At 43.2% G+C, this 16,875-nt stretch overlaps 1 protein-coding gene across 5 annotated transcripts in view; it reads right to left on the bottom strand.

Annotated features, from left to right (window-relative positions):
- Positions 1 to 6,120: 6,120 nt before the first annotated feature.
- Positions 6,121 to 16,875, bottom strand: part of plekhg5b (pleckstrin homology domain containing, family G (with RhoGef domain) member 5b) — a 78,109-nt gene continuing 67,354 nt past the window's right edge. For 4 of the 5 annotated variants that reach the window (XM_040152770.1, XM_040152771.1, XM_040152773.1 and 1 more), the window contains 12 exons: positions 15,521 to 15,691; positions 13,510 to 13,605; positions 13,058 to 13,258; positions 11,527 to 11,637; positions 11,250 to 11,399; positions 11,011 to 11,148; positions 10,783 to 10,902; positions 10,455 to 10,587; positions 9,868 to 9,983; positions 9,535 to 9,692; positions 7,637 to 8,716; positions 6,121 to 7,149 (listed from right to left, as the gene is read on the bottom strand). In XM_040152770.1, coding sequence (XP_040008704.1) covers positions 7,140 to 7,149; positions 7,637 to 8,716; positions 9,535 to 9,692; positions 9,868 to 9,983; positions 10,455 to 10,587; positions 10,783 to 10,902; positions 11,011 to 11,148; positions 11,250 to 11,399; positions 11,527 to 11,637; positions 13,058 to 13,258; positions 13,510 to 13,605; positions 15,521 to 15,691 — 2,484 coding nt within the window. In that variant the 3' untranslated portion in view covers positions 6,121 to 7,139. Of the gene's footprint in view, positions 7,150 to 7,632; positions 8,717 to 9,534; positions 9,693 to 9,867; positions 9,984 to 10,454; positions 10,588 to 10,782; positions 10,903 to 11,010; positions 11,149 to 11,249; positions 11,400 to 11,526; positions 11,638 to 13,057; positions 13,259 to 13,509; positions 13,606 to 15,520; positions 15,692 to 16,875 lie in introns of those variants that run through there. The other variant, XM_040152772.1, reaches the window with a different exon arrangement.

Genomic DNA, 16,875 nt, shown 5'->3' with positions numbered 1-16,875 from the left:
CCATCTGGGGGGAATGTAGAAGTAAAATTGGTTTCTGATTTCAGGGTGGTAATTTGATTGATCTCTTATCAAGTCTTTGTCCCACAACTAGAGGACAAGAGACGTTTGAGGATAAAAACATTGTTTCTTACAGTGTTATATCTAGTTGGGTGAATAAATTTCCACCATTTACGGCAGGGTTTTTTTTTTTTTTTTGGGGGGGGTCTTTTTTTCTAGTCTTAAGAGCCAGTGCCCCTGATCTCATGTGTTGCAAACCACATTTAGGTCTAAGAATAGTTGCCACAGCTGAGCTATATAAGAATCAAACTACTTTCAAAAGTGAACGTTGTTGTTGGTTAAAGAGCAGATTTTCAATGGACTGCATTTGGGTCACAAGTTTTAAACTTGTAAACGGCCCCCGCCGTCCCCCCATCCTGCTACTCCAACCCCCTGTGCACAGCACTGATCAGGATGGAGGGCCAGTCATTTCAGGTATTAGACACAGAACACATTGTCAGATTAATTGTGTGATTGCGCTGTAAATATTAAATGTGCAGGACTTACATGTTAATCCCTCTGTCCTCCTCTAGTATAGCTTGTCTTTGAACGGGTTTTCATTTAATTTAGAAATGAGTGATTTGTATTTCGTGTTTTAGGCTGCTTCCCTAAGAAGACAATATTGGAATTACAGTAAGCTTCTTATAAGCTGATACAATTATTGAGGTGAGGAGTTTATATTGTCGCGTGAAAGTGGGACCTTATGCTCTTTCAATTTAGAAAACAACACAACTTTTACGGGGATAGAGAAATTTGATCCTCTGGCATATGCCACGTCTTTGTGGAATGAATTTATGCCAGAGAGCAGCTGGCAACACATTGATCACCTTGTTACTGCTGTCTAGTGATTGTATGGCCAAAAAAAAAAAGGGAGAAAGAAAAACAGAGAGAGCATCAGCTATGATTCATTTTGTCAAGGAGTTCAAAGAGACCAGAGTTGGTAAAAGTATCCTGATCATTTACTTAAGTAAAAGTACTAATATAAAAATATGAGAATACTCCAATACAAGCAAAAGTCCTGCATTTACAGTCCTACATAGCCAGATTTACCTCAAGTATTCAAAGTAGAAGTACTTGTCCTGCAGAAAAACTGCCCCTGTGACCAATATAGTATCAAATATAACATTATTAGATTGTTGATGCTGATGTATCAGTTTACTATCCCCGCCTCTGCAGCTGGCGGAGGTGGGGATACTTTATCTACTGTATGTACAGTTAGGTAGTTTAGTCCAGTGGTTCCCAGTGCAGGGGCCGGTCCCTTCCAAAGGGTCACAAGATAAATCTGAGTGGTCCTGAGATGATTGACGTGGCAGAAAAGAAGAAAAAAACAAAGTTTTGCAATGCAAAAGTGTATTTGGTTTTTGGACTTTTCTCTAATGTTTGCTGTTTTTGTGAAATATTGGATAATTTGTAACTTATTTAAATGAAACCATCTGATTAGTTTAGAGGGGAAATCACTCGTTGGTGACAAGCCAACCAGGATGGAAACCACCGGTTTAATCTACTTCTTTTCTTTTCTTTTCTTTTCTTGATGTAGCAATAGTGTAATAACCTGAGGTCATGGTTTTATATAAAAAAACCTGAAAGGGGTCATTTCGGTCTGTTAATAGAGCTACACCAATATATCAGCTGGAGGGGGTATTGCTGTATATGTCGGCTTTTAAGTAAAAAATTGCGGTACAGAAATGTGTCAGACTTTGAGGTAATTTAGAAGCAGTGTCTGCATTACGTAGTTCGTCCGCAGGAGAGCAATGATAAGTTGAGTTTTTACGCTGTAAAATGGCCTGCTCAGTATGTATCATCCTCACAATTCACACAAAAAAAAAAAAAAAACAACCCAGAATGTTTATGGTTTAAAAAAGTATTTATCGGTCGATATATCGTTTTTTTTAACCCCCAAATATTGATATTAAATTGGCATTGGCCTCAAAAGGTTATATTAATGAACACATTTTATCACCATGTTCTAATAAAAGATTTTTATATTTATTTCCTTTTTAAAATGTGAAGTTGAAAGTGTGTATTTTCTCGAAAGTCTGAAGAATGTTGCTTTTATTTTGAATCGCAAGAATCTGTAACATTAGTTGACCAATGGGCGCCCGGGTGCTGACCATCACGGGTACATTTTTAACCTAGGGGGACCGGTGTCCCACACAGTAACCACCCGTCTTATGTGGCAAGGCACAGGTCCACCAGGAGCGCGACGATGAGTTTTACGAAAAAAATCCCAGGGACTGCGCTGTCGCTACTTGTCTGCCGGACACCGTCCTTTTGGGGGATGGGGGGGTCCATGAGAACAGAAAAGGGCCAGATGTTCCCGCGCACCATGTGAAGGTCACAGCCACCAGTCTAATGGCAGTGCGTGGTAGTGATCGAGGGCAGATGTTCGCAGGGTTATCCATTCCATATGGCTGCCACTCGTCCATGGGCCTTTTCACAGCACAGCACTTGTAAACAAGCTTTAGTTCCCTGCTCTCTTTTTTTTTTTTTTTTTTTCACTGCCCCTGTAAAACATGTCCTAAATCCAATCACCTAGTCTCTCTAAAGGGGATGACGTTGATGAATGGGAATGCGTAGTGGTAGTAGTGACCTATAAGCCCCTACCGAGATTACAGGCAGGCAACCAACCAGCCGGCCGGCCGGCCAGCCAGCCACCCGGGCAGCCAGGCCTGGCCGGGGCACCAGGAAACGGCTAGAGCTTAAAGAGGGATTGTTTAGATAGACAATGGTGTCTACCTGGTTTTAATCCCCGCTCAAAAAGAGTACAGGGGATTGGCAGAGTTTAATAAATGAAAGTGCTCCTATAATCAGGATTTGCCAAAGTGCCCCTTTGTGTTAATCGGACATTTTTTACAGCATGGTTTTTGACATCTGCCACGGGCAAGTGGTGTTAACCCCTCCGCTGCCCCAGCTGCATGCAGCGGTCCATTTCCGCCAGACCTCAGAGAAGAGAAGTGCAGAGGACACATGACTGTGCTGTATAAGTAAGCATTAGCGCAGGGCATGCGCTCGACTGTCTCTGTTTCGCCGCAGTGAAAATTATTAGAAAAACTTAAAACAAGGATTCGCAAATTGGAAAAAGGCCTGGGTTAGGTGTGCTGGATATGTGGGAGGTAGCGGCCCCTTTTTGCCTTATCGTCGTGTCTTTCTGTGTTTCACCACATACCTGAAAATAACCCCGCAGGATGCAGCCGGCCCATCGTGGGCCTACAGCTGACTTCGGCACAACCTCATTACTTACTTAGTAGAGGCTAATAGAACTGGGATGTGTAATTACTTCATTGCTAAAATAGAAAGCTGCATTTTAATAATTAAAGTCCAGCGTATCAGCGGTAAAGCATAATAAAATTGTTTTAAAATCAAGGATTACAACAGTAAATCCCTACGGGCCAGATGTGAGAACGGGAGGGGCCACTGCATTCTGGGACCAGATTAAACAGAAAATCCCACAGGACCGCACTGTCTTTTCCCTGCAGCTTAGGGGCTTGTGTGGACTCAACATGCTGTAATCCACCGATTAGCTGATATAATCACCTGTAAATACACCTTGGTCATGATGTTACTCTGGGCCACCGGGCCCTGCTTTGCCCTGCTCCCGTGTCCCACATGTGAGTCGGACCCTTTGTTGTTGAGACTCAGATGAACTTTCTGGGAACCAGAAGCAGACGGTCAGACAGACAGACAGCTGTGCCCGATATGTGATCTGACTGAGTTCCCAGAAACGAAGCTGAACAGATGAAAGGCGTTTAACTCCAAATAACCCGAATAAATCTATCCCAAGTGTTTTCAAACAGCAATTTGCTAACACTTTATTTCAACCCCCCCCCCCAGTTTAACATTTCTGAGCAGTATATAAACATTTAACACATGGATTATAACACACTGCATCGTAGTTGTCAGCTGATATGCGGACAACAAGTGTTTGTTAACGCATTTGTGAACAACTGTAACTCCTCCTGCGGGCACCCATTCATGGAGGCTGCTGTATAAACAGATAATAAATGACGATATATTAAAACCGGTTGTAATAATTTAAAACAAAGTCTTCAGAGAAGTTTTAAATATTGACAAATATTGTACGTTAAAAAACACTTCAAATGTATTTTTTATCTGCTAAAAACTACCTTTATAGTGTGTTATAAACCATTTATCAGATGTATAAATGCTAAATATGGAGGGTTAAAATAGTTTTATTGTACATTTACTCATTTTTGTGGTACTTGTACTTTGCATATTCCTATTTTCTGCTACTTTATTCTTCTCGAGTACCACATTTCAGAGGGAAATATTGTACTTTTTCATTCCAGTGCTCCAGTAACAATTCAATATTTTACATTAAAAAAACATGATCTTAAACAGGAAATCCATTTTTATCGATTTTAAATATACAACAGTAACAGTATGTAAAATGATCTCCACCTTAATCAACTACAACTTTAAATTGCTGCTTTCATTTGAATGCATTAGTGATAGTAATACAATCATATACTGTTTCCCTCTTCTATGACGACTCAAAGTAAATTTTTCAGTGAATGCGTCTCTACTTTCACTCGAGTACGCTGTAGTTGGCCAGCTACAGACTGGCCCCTGCCATTAATACTCATTTTCAAATCCTTCTAACGTTATCATGTTTGCATCTTGAGATTGCTTTCATGTGTGTGAACGCGTTGCCTCAGATTGCCCCTAGAGTGATGAATGAGGTACTTTTGAATCGAACTGAATTGGAAAATTCTCACATTTTCAGTAGCTGGCAACGAGAAATATTGAAAAATGACCTAAACCGGCAAATGTTATAATCGATTAATCATTTCATTTTCTGTCAATGACCTAATAGAATAATCAACTAATTTGTTTCAGTTCTAGATCCATTTAGAGACTGAACTACCCAACAGTTTATAAACTTATTAAAATTAGCTCCTCCACAGCTAAAACATTAATATTGTGCTTACTTTTATTGCTCAAAGTACAATATCCTGCTATGCTTTTTCTTTTTTTTAGTTATACTTGAGTAAAATTATGAATGCAGCCATTGTAATGGTGTACTTTGAGAGTTTGGTGTTGCTACTCTTTGCGGTACTTCTTCCACCAGCGCAGGCAGGCAGGCAGGCTTTGCTTTGCTGATATGACCCGAAGCAACAGGGTTCGGCTTAACGTCGCGACATACAAAGAGATGATGCAGTGAATTACTGCCACGGCGCAGTCACGACCTCTCCGGTGTAATTCGTCTTCACCTCCCTAAACATTCTTTCGCCACCTGCTGTCTGTCTGCGTTAAAAACATGAGAGACGAGAGCAGTGCGACCAGTTCGTGCTGTTTTTTTTTTTAATGCGATGCCATTCAGATCCAGCCTTTCTCCTCAAATCACTCCATTACAATGGATTAAACCATTAAAACAGGGATTGTAAGGTATTTTAGCAATTTATTTTATAAGACACTTTAAAGTCATTCCTGAAAGAGGAAACACATGATTTTGGTTCATAGCACGTTCATGCCTGGCAAGAAAAAAAAAAAAAAAGATTAAGACTACATCAACAAAAAAAAATACAACATGAAAGCAAACAATATAAACGATATCTTTATATATAAAACATAGCAGGCATAATAAATATTACACATAAACAAAAACTAAAAGTAAACAGAGTTAACCTATTTGGTTTGGGCAAAGTTTGGAATAAGGTTATAAATCACTGATCTGAAAAACTGAACACCAGTGCGAATGTTAAGTTTCCGTGTGTGTTTTTTGTTGGTTTTTCTTTTTTTTTTTTTGAAATCTCCTTGAAAAAGGCGTTCAACTAAAGCCAGCTCTGCAGATTCACTCATTACAGATGAATTCATCAATATCCAACCCAAACCGTCTCAATCTCTTATCAGTGTTACCATCGTAAAGAAACGCGGGGAAATTGAATGTCTCCCAGAAAGGTGCTCCAACACAGACATTACTCGAGTGTAGAATTCCTTTTATTGTTTTTCCCATGACCGAGTTCTGGTTTGAGTACTTACGTATGTTGTTTTAATACATTTGTATTGTGAGAAATTCCTCAAAACAGCTTTAGTCACCCATATTCAGTCATTGTTTTTTTTTTGGTTTTTTTGTTTTTTGAGGGAAATTAACTCATCTTATTAGTTCAACATACCAAACGGCATTAGTTCCACTAAAAGACCAACAGTACAGAAGGAAGTCCATCTCTGTGGTAATACAGCTGTTTTATGATTGGCTGCACTGGAACGCCTCGTCTTTGGGTGCACTTTTTCTGTCGTTGGGAATCTACCGGCTGCTCGGGTCTTCCATCTTTGGGCGTGTTTAGCGTGTTCACAGGAGATGGGAATCAGTTTTGGTTCAGTCAGGAATCGAGGACCATGTGTCATTCGAACACAGACATTCATTCACACGTTCACATCCACACATCTGTACACAGGCAGACACAAACAGCAAACAATAAATTCTAATTCACTGCGTGACTGTAAATGTAATTTCACTCCTTAGTGATTCTTCTACTTAATAAAGATAACTGTGCAATTTTCATTTTTTTTTTTTTCAAACCAGGAGTAGTACAAACATCAAGGACATTGTAGGTGCTTTTTTTTGTTTTGTTGTTGTTGTTTTTTTTGTCTTAGCCACGTGTAGAGAGTATTTTCAAGACTTGGTGTCCCCTCTCTTTGACAGAGAAGGTGCAGGATTCGGTCCCGCCTCCTCTCCAGTGCAGCGTGCGGGGATAAGGTTCGAAGACCTCTGCCTGGATTCCTCCTCGTTCTGCAAGGGCGGCGCATCCACGCTCTGCACACTCCCCCAGTCCACCTTAAGGTCCCAGCCCCCATAATGCTACTTCGGTTGCAAAGTGCAAGCAGTTAATGTCTCTCTGCCTCTCCTTTCCATTCGAGAAGTTCGGAAACCAATGCAACAGCAAAGGAAAAAAAAAAAAAAAGGATTGTTATTGTTCAAATGTAAAAATGGCAGAGTCACTGTCCAAAAACCAACAGGAAGGGAGAGGGCAGCAAGAGAGAGAGAGTGCATTTGTGTCTCAAGAAATTCAGTCCATCCACGCAAAACAAATGTCGTTCCTCAGAATGTCTGCATGCCACTGGTCAGCTGTTTGGGAGAGTGGTTATACCTCCCTGGAAAAAAAAGAAGACAACATTAATACTAAATAGTTTACAACCAAATTCAATGTAATTTGCTTCAAATTAAAAGGAATACGTTTTTCCATTTTGGGGGGAAAAAAAAAATGTATTAGCTTTCTTGCCCAGGCTTAGATGAGAAGATTGATACCACCCTCATGAAGCTACAGCCAGCAGCTGGCTAGTTTATCTTAGCTTAGCACAAAAAAATGGAAATAAGGAAACAGCTAGCCTGGCTCTGCTCAAATATATCAAAATCGGCAGCACCAGCAGCTCTACAGCTAACTAATCAACACGTTATAGCTCGTCTGTCTAATCCGTGTAAAAACTGAAGTGTAAAATCGACCAGCTGTGGTTTTACAGAGGGTTATTTGCCGGGTGCAGTTACTTCCTGGAGTCTGGGACTAAACAAATAAGTGTAAATTAAGCGTGTTCTTAAAAAGTAGCAAACCACTAGACCGGTATTTCAGAAGTAATTACTTACGATGCAGTGAGTGTGGAGTTGAGGACGAGAGTGGTGCGTATCCTGTAGAGCTGAGCTAGTGTCAGTTTTTTGTGCGGCTGGGCTGGAGACTTCCTCTTTTTGGGCGACATTTCCGCTGAATCACCGGCGGCCGTTGACTCGTTTTTCCTATCTGCGCAGGCAGAAGGAGCCGTTTCCCCGTCTGAGCCGTTGCTTTGGGACTCATTAGGCTCACATTGTCCGGCAGGCGCCCTGGGGCCGTGCCTGGCCTCCGCCCTCCTCGGGCTGGCACAGAGTTTGTCTGGCGGCATGCTCGTGCTCAAGCAGTCATCAGACTGGTTGAGGTCACTGGAGAGCAGCTCTGTGCAGTTCTGGCCCAGCTCTGTCAGGCTCTTACTGTGTGCCAGCGGTGATGTGTCCATGTCCCTGCACTGTGATTGGTCCTGCTCCTTGGTGCTGAGTGAGTGAGCGTGGGATATGGGGGTTTTACTGTGGATGCGCTGCAGGAGATTGTCCTCAGAGCGGGACAAGGCCAGAGTGGACAGCCTGTGGAGGCAATGGAGTCGAGACTGAACATGAGGTCGCCGGCGAGGTTTAGAGGACTGAACTACTGACAGCTGGGACCCAAGCGAGGCAGCATCCGCCTCCTCCTCCTCTTCTTCTGCTTCCTCCTGCTGTCCTGCCTCCTCTATTTCTCCCTCGCCCTGCTCTGCCTCCTGGCATTCCCCATCTCCCTCTTCCTCCTCGGTCTCCTCTCCTTCACTTTGGCCGGGCTGTGGCTGAAGCTCTCTCAGGAGGGATTCAGGGGAGAGGGTGCCGTAGGCGCTATCCATGGACAGAGAGCGACACTGGGGGTCCAGCTCCTCGCCGTCAGGCATGGCCTCCTGATCGGGCTCAGAGTAAATACTGGCGTGGACTCGGTGGGGGTTCGTGGACTGACACTGCTGAACCTCAGACCTTTCAGACAGGGGGGCCACATCGGAGTCCGAGTCTGTCTTAGCGGTTCCCTCGAGGTTCATGTTGGGAGCGGGAGGCTCTTGGTGTTCACCTGGTTCATCAATGTCCATCACTGACAGCGTCTCAGTGGAACCATCTGATTGACTGAAAGGAGAGGATGGGTTGATTAACTTGATGGCGAAAGCAACAACAACAACAACAACAACATGGAGCTCACAAGAAAGTGCGTAGGGAGTACAATCCGCTCAACTGCAGCTACATTCATACGTCATTTTAAAGAAATTTGCTTAATCGCTTCCTTGCAAAGAGTAAGATAAGACGACCAATATCACATCTGTCCATTCAACCTGAAGTTACAGCCAACAGGCGGTTAGCTTGGCTCAGCACAGAGGCTGGAAACAGAGCTCTGCGCAAAGGTGACAAAATTCACTGCCTGCACCGCTAAAGCTCACAAAGTGTAAGAAATATAAAGAAATAGTCCTGCACATAAGCACAAGTTTTCCATTTTAAACTTGATTTCTATGTGGATTAAAAAAAAAAAAAAGATACAAGGTCTTAATTAGTGAGCTTCAAAGGTGCTGGTTGGCAGCCAGGCTAGCTGCTTCCAGCCTTTATATGCTGAGCTAAGCTAACTGTCTCCTGGCTATAGCTTCATATTTAGCAAACAGATGAGCGGTGGTATCAGTCTCTTCATCTACCGTCAGTAAGAAAGCAAACGAGTGATTTTACCAAACTGATGAACTAGTCCCTATTAGTCTTTTTAGCTTATCTTGACAAGAAAATGATCAACAATCAGATCTAAGCTTTATCCAAAAAAAACAAGTATGAATGGAGCCCCAGGTGCAAAAATTGCTCGTCTAACATAACGGATGAAATCACATTTACAATTGCAGTCATCTGTTTTTCTTCTGTAAACTGGTGATGCATCTACAGTTTTCAAATTGAGTTGCACGCCGTAATACCTTGAGTTCTGCTGGTCTTTGTGCCTCAGGCATGGAGAACTTGTGGTGGAGTTGCTGCTCTCATCCTCCTCCTCCTCCTCCTCCTCTTCACCCATACATCTCTTCAGACTGTTCTGCTGTCGGAGGACCTCTTCGGTGCGAAGCCTCTGGAGCTGGTTCTGCAGTATAATAAAATCACTTTAAGTATATGAGCCATAGCTGCTCATTTTCCCTTTAAATTCAAATAAAACTAGGACGAATAAAGCTACGAAAAAAAGAATTATGCTCTCTTCAAGTCTTATATCCCAGCCGCATGTGCTACAGATCTAGTGAGACACAAACCGGCTCTCTAACCTGGACATTGCAGATGGCATCAATCCAGCTTCGCCCCTGGGTGGCGCTGTTGGCTTGGAAAGTGTAGGCCGCCACTGCACTCTTGAACTCGTTGAGGTAGATGAGGATGAATGAGCCTACAGAGACAAAAAAAAAAAAAAGACAAACAAAGTCAGCATTGCTTGGATAAAATGACACGGCATCTGCACAGTTTGAAGTCTGAAGTTGACCCTAGGCATCAGTCGGTAATTACAACGTCAGCACGCTGCAGTTCTGCCTGATCTAAGCTCACATTCGTTGCTTCAGCTCTTACAGCTTTGCATCTGTGCTGAAATATTTAACTGATAAATTCGATAGATCAGCAGTCGATTTATCGAGTCACACCTTAGATGTTTGTTAGTTGAAGATTTCCTGATTTTCTGTTTCACATTAGTATCAGCTGAGTAACTTGTTTTTTTCGACTGAGACAAAATTAGCCATTTTAAGACCTGGCATCTTCAAACATTTTTAATATTTTATAGACTAGATGATTAATCTAAAAACTGCTCGATAAATCAGCGTTGACAATGTTCAATAGCCGTATCCCTGCTGCGCATTTCAGCACTCACCGGGGTCTTTCAGCTCCTTACAGACGACATTGTGCATGAGCAGAGGCTGGCGGATGATTTTGACTTTCTCCACTCTTTTTACTGGCTTCGTAATTAGCAGCAGGTCAGTGAACAGGAAACAGTAAACATCCATCTGTAGGGGAAATTAACTCGTTTAAGTACTGACAGTAACAGAAACGCTATAAAACGCGTGTAGTGTTTTATAGGTCGGCCATTTTATGCGAAACGTGAGGTGACTGCGGAGTAAACGTGAAAAACCAGGTGTAAGCGAAGTATTAAGATAAGAGCTCATCATGTGTTTACGAGCGGTCACGTGGGTCGGTCTTACCCTACTGTCTTTGCCCTCTTTCATCCTCAGCGCTCCCTCAAGGTGCAGCTGGCGAGTCTCCTCTGGGGATATGCCTCTCATGGGAGCCATAAGGTCGAAGCGGTTGTACTCCTTGAGGATCTGAAGGGGAAAAGGCAAGAGCATGAAGCCGAATCCTGCTTGAACGTCACACGTCTGGCTGACAGAGCGTTTCGGAGAATCGGGGAGGGCCCATAAATCCTTTCTTACCTTCTCCACCTCTTCACTGCTGCCCTCTACAGCCTCGTAGGAGTCTATACGGGCAGAGATGGTGGCCAGCTTCTGTTGCTCCTGACGCTGTCGCATCTGAGAGTCCACGCTGTTGATGAAGCCCTCTACCGTGGCCACCTTGAGGAGGAAGAACACAATAATATCATTCAGGTTCAGTTGTCGGATCTTGTGTCGTTTGAAAAGGCAGCGCATTTCATCAATTTCTTCAAAACCCTTACCATGTTATTGACAATGTCTCGGGCCGACGGCTCATCCGTCTTCTTGAGAACGCTCTTCAGTAGGAGTGGATATTTGGTCAGTCTCTGGTGAGGCTTTGCCAGCATGTCGGCCAACTTCAGACGGTTACACTGCTTATGGGTCTCTGCCCACTGAATTGAGCCAAACAAAGACAGGAAACCAATGAGCCAGACATATGAGGATAACTAAAAAGGAGCGCGGCGGTACAGGGTGTTCTCTCGCTATTGGCTTCAAGGCGAGAGAGCGGTGAGAACTGACCGTGACGTAGGTCCTGAAGAGCTCGTTGTCCCTGAGAAGTGTGCGCATGTACTCCATGCAGCCCTCCTCCTCCATGCAGTACCGGATGTAGGGCTTGAATCTGGAGCCAAACTGAAGACACGCACACACACAGACATGCGTCAGAGATATAACTACACGAGGGGAAACATGTTTACTTCTGCCTCGGTCCGTATACAAAGCTGTATAAGACGCAAAGGGTAATTTTATGGAGTTGGTTCATAAGAAATACAGATATCTAAAGTGACTGTCTGGCTCTAAGCCGTGCATTTTAATATATGGGGGTATTCTGTGTGCTGGCTCATATGTAGGTGCCGTTTCAGGTCAACTGTTAATCTGACTTTTATGTCCTGTTCACAAATATAAAACCAGCCGTGATTTACCGCTATACACTGGTGTCCAGGCTGATCTGCATTATCGTCACAGTCATTTTCTAAAGCTCTGGACATAACTCTGGTTTTTGTATCAATGAAGTGTGTGTATCTCAAAGCACAAAGCTCGTTGAACTATTAATAAATAATACAGTTGGTTTAATAATTAAAATGTTGTGTAGTAAGAAATATAAAGCTTTAAGTTTTATACTTGAGGAGATCAGTTGATTAAAATAGGTTAATTATTTATTTCTCAACAGCTCATTTTGTTTATTTATTTTGTCTCTGCATGGGTGCGATCATTTCTGAGTGTAGATGCAGTACGTTCACTAAATAAAATTAGCCTTTTCGTCAAGGACCACGATGGAAATAAGTCTCCGATTTCACTGTGTTATCCGTGGTATTTTGTAGAGGCGTATGATTCTACGTTTTCCCTCTCAAAATGTCAGACTAAACTGTTTAACGCACCGCACTTCCAACTTTCCACGCGCTCGTATGATCATGCGGTGAATCCAGACTAGAGCAAATGGGAGGACCGTACGCTGGCCGGCTTACCCGGGAGCACGGAGCGTACCGCAGCTGCAGGGCCAGCTTTCGTCATAAAATTACACCAGCCAGTGCTGGTATGGACAAAGTGAGTCATCCACACAGTATATGTGTGCGCTACCGTATGTCTGCACGTACACGCAGAACAATTATGAAACAGGTGGTGACACCAAATAAATGGCAAAAACTAAAGAGAGAAAACAACAGGAGCTAGTGAGAGATAAATAGAACAGGACAATAAACTGTTACTTTGAGTACAAAGCTTGACATTTCTTTTTAGACTCCATTTGAATTATTTAAACAACTGCATTATTTATTGATGTGTTCAGTTAGATATTTGACTTCTCTCCCCCATTTCGAGCGTTTTATCCATAGTGTCCAACACACAACTTCCAAAACATACCGTACTCAAACTCACTGGGTTTCCCTAAGACTTACAGTAGAGTTATTCATGAGTTTGTTCACGACTTATTAAAGAAGCCTGGATAGTTGGCTGACAAAACCAGACGGCATCGTGGCTTCTTCATAGCCCCCTTTTGCGGCACCCGTGCAGTCTGGATATTCTGTTTATTTTTTCCAGGGGAACATCAACTCACCGTCCTGAAGCCTAGGTGGAGGTCAGTGGGGTCGAGCAGAGCCCGGGCCCGCCTGGCCTTCTCCAGGACCGGCAGCATGACCTGGTTCCACAGGGATGTGTGGAGGCGGACGATCTCCTGGATGTTGCTGAACAGCTTGGCGGGCTCCACCTCCGTCAGCAGACCGCTCTCCTGCAGGTTCAGCAGCCCGCACAGGAACAGCTGGAAAGGGGCGAGACAAAGGAGTATGAGCCTCTAAATTTTTCGTCCCAAGAAGAGTAAGACACTAAGCTGACATAGCGACTTTGAAGCCGGAGGTTATCAGCCTTGCAGTGAAAGCGCAATTCACTTTGTCGGCGGACGGCTCGCCGTGTTGAGATGAAGATTAAGATTGTGAGACAGATTAGGACTGTGTCAGTGTGTGATCTTTCACGCGTGTGTCAGTAGGCTACAGCACTCGTCTTGGCACTCACATCAGTGATGACTCTGAGTTTCTTTATGTAGGTAGCCTCCGTGTGCAGCAGCTCCCATATTGCCTCCTGCTGGTGGAACTGTCGCCTTGTCAGTGTCTGCGCACACACACACACACACACACACGTTATTAATAAATATAACAAAAATAATCCTAAAGCTTTCGGTAATTATTATACTGTTACAGCGATCCTGACTTTCATTATTCATTCACTGTATTCACATTCAACCTATTCCCTTTTTGTTTAGGGAAAAAAGGGATTTGAACCTGTGAAAGTCAATCCAACACTGAGTGGGCTTCACTAAGCTCTCCTATGACACATTTTGTTATTACTGGTGATTTGTTTTCATATGTAAAAGCACTGATCATTGACCTTTTTGACATGTTCAGCATGTTAGAAATATAGCGACAAGGAATAATAGTAAGAACATTATTTTTTTTTTAAACATATACAATGAAAATGACTTAAAAAAAAAAAGCAAACAAAGGAAAAAAGGTAAAGGGTTGAAAGTTCTGACAGATATCACCAGACTGGAGTTAAATAATGTTGGTCGTGACCATTTTTCATCACATTGCGTTGCAGCAAAACGTTGAGCCAGGTTCAGGTTTTTTGCATCATGTTAGTTTTATATTTTGTATTGAACCATTTTTTTCTTTATTAATCTTTCAGTTTTCCTGTTCATTTATTTTTTGCCAAGCACGCTGTCACACTGTTTTGAAAACTGCTATACAAAAAATATTATTATCCTTATTATGATTATTGTTGTGACTGAAATGAAAGAGGTGGGCTGTCTTATTTCCTGCAATGTTAACGGCAGTCAGACCACAGCCTTCACATGTTCAGCTTACTCATATAAACAAAGACACACAAACTGATACGCTCACAAAAACGAAAATAACTCGCCAGCGGCGTCCTGACATGTTCCAGTAAGTCACATCACCAGCCTGATTGCAGGCTCACCATCGGGAAATTGGCCAGCACTTGAGTGAGTCGTTTGGGTTACGTAACTAACGGTCAGGAATGAACGTACAGTACGAGTCGCTGTGTAGTAGCTGAGCCGTGACAGTGCTCCGTCTACCTGTCCCGATTAGTTGAGTACACATTAACAGGGGGAAAAGCCGGCGAAAAACGTGGAATGGGTGTTACCTCGAGAGCAGTGTAATAATTAAGTGATTTGTAAGCAGCGTTCTGGGAAAACAGGGGCAATCTGGGCAAGTGTGGCAAATGATAAGGAAGTGAGAGTCAGGTGCTGGGAAGCAGGATGTAAGTGTGCATGTGGGTAATAAGATGCCAGAGACAGTACGGGGCTTATTAGAAAGGGGGGGTCAGAAAAAGGCGGGGGGTTATATATTTTTTCTTTCTGCTGAAGGGGTAGTCTGACATTTTTCAGGGAGCCACGGAGCGTCTCGAATGGATTTATATTTTATTTCAATTTTGCAGTGAAATTGTGAAAGAAGAATGAAAATGCTGAAATAATGAAATATATTAATCCGTTAACAGGTTCAGTTTAATGTTAAGGTTAAAGTCGGGATGTACCACCTGCCATTCTTACCAATTCTTCACGCTTTACCTTTATGACGAATCAAGTTGTATCAATGCTTCATTCGCTCATTCGCACGTTGCTTTAGACAAAAGCATCTGCCGAATGAATAAAATAAATGTAGACGTAACACGGTTATTTTAAGAGAAATGAATAACGCTGCGGTCTTGCCTTTTTAAAGTTTAACGTAGGGTTCAAGCTCACATCAGTCATTTTTGCACAGTCACTAAGTTCTAAAGGTTGAAATTCTTCTTTTTATTTTTATTTTTTTTAACTTAGGGCTCATTGCTTTTTGTCCTAATTCATCAATTATGTATCATTTAAGTTCCTCTGAGGTGTCATACATTGAAAAACATTTGTTTTGATTACATTTTTTTTCTAATTTTTCCTTTGAGTTTACAGTCTGGGTAAACACTATCTGTGTAAAATGTGTGTGTGTGTGTCTGCGCGCGCGGCCTGTGTGTGTTGTACCTCTGAGTTGTCCAGTAGCGACTGCCAGCTGTCCTCCAGGGCCAGGTTGGGCTCCTCCTCCTCCTCCTCCCAGGAGTCCTGGTGGAAGGAGAGCTGCCGCGGCACCTTGGGCAGCCCGAACAACGTGTAGGAGTGGAGCTTGCTCTGGAGCTGCTCCAGACGGTCCACCTCCTGGAACCAGGACAAAAACGGGCCTAATTAGTTTGAACAACGTTGGCAGCGTGACGGTGAGAGGAGACGTGGCAGCGAGTGTCCGTATCTGTCGTTTCTGCGACGGTGTATTGTTACATTCAAACTGTAAGTAAAGATGAGTCCGTGTATTAGCATATAAACCCTGCCCTTACTGGCGCCTTAATTCCTTAATTCAACAGGATCTGCTATTCAGGTCTTTGTTCAAGCTCGCGGCCCTTACGTAGTTATGAAAATGAGCTCTGTGCATTGAGACCGTTTTAACAATAGAGGACAGGGGGAGTGGGGGCAAGAGCTACAGCGTGGAGGAGGAAGATGGGCCAGTGATTTATCGCTCACCAAACCTTTCAGAAAGAACTGGTATATGTTCACGAAACAGTGAGAAACTGTGCAGCAAATTCAGGAAAAAAAAAAAAAATTGATCAGAAATGAGCGCTTGTTTTCAAAGTTTTGTGACGGGGGCGGGGGGGGACTGGCAGTCGTTTAACCCCGCAATATGCAGGGTGCCAGAGGTGCAGGTCCCAGCGGAAGCTCTCTGGCCCCGAAGGGGTTAAAGGGAACCCACAGGGTGAATAGAGATGAGCCCGGCACTGACAGGTGACTGACAGACACTGTCTCTATCTGACATCTGCTACTGTGCAGGATGTGACCTCAGGAGGGAGGACACAATGGGAGCGTGTGTGTGGGTGTGTGCCTCATTACAATAAAAGTGGATTATTGTTGTTTGAAAACGTCTGACATGGAAGTAAAAGAACGGGTTTGACATGTTGGGAGAGACGGTTATTCTCGTTTGTGTTAATCTGTGTCCTTAAAGGTGCTGGTGTGCAGTTTCCCCTTCTTTTCCAGTCTTTATGCTAAGCTTAGTTAGCCAGCTACTGGACGTGCCAGACACGAGAGTGGTATCAAAGTCCTCATCTAACTCTGGGCAAGAGAGCGAATAACTGGTCCTTTAAGCTTCATTTGTGAGTAAGCTGAGTTTTTTGTTGTTTTTTTAAATCAAGGAAAATGATGGATAGAACCGAGTGAGCGCATAAAGCTTTTCCTCCACCTACTCGTTTCGAGAGCTGCTGGGAGGAAAGTATGAGAGCCAAACAGTCAGGAGATTTTGAAGGGAAATTACCTCACCGGGCCTCAGGGGGACATGGCCCTCTGACCTCCTCCCACTG

This window comes from Xiphias gladius, chromosome 18 (genome assembly GCF_016859285.1).
Source record: "Xiphias gladius isolate SHS-SW01 ecotype Sanya breed wild chromosome 18, ASM1685928v1, whole genome shotgun sequence".
Taxonomy (NCBI): Eukaryota; Metazoa; Chordata; class Actinopteri; order Istiophoriformes; family Xiphiidae; genus Xiphias; species Xiphias gladius.
This window is presented reverse-complemented; position numbering and strand designations above follow the sequence as displayed.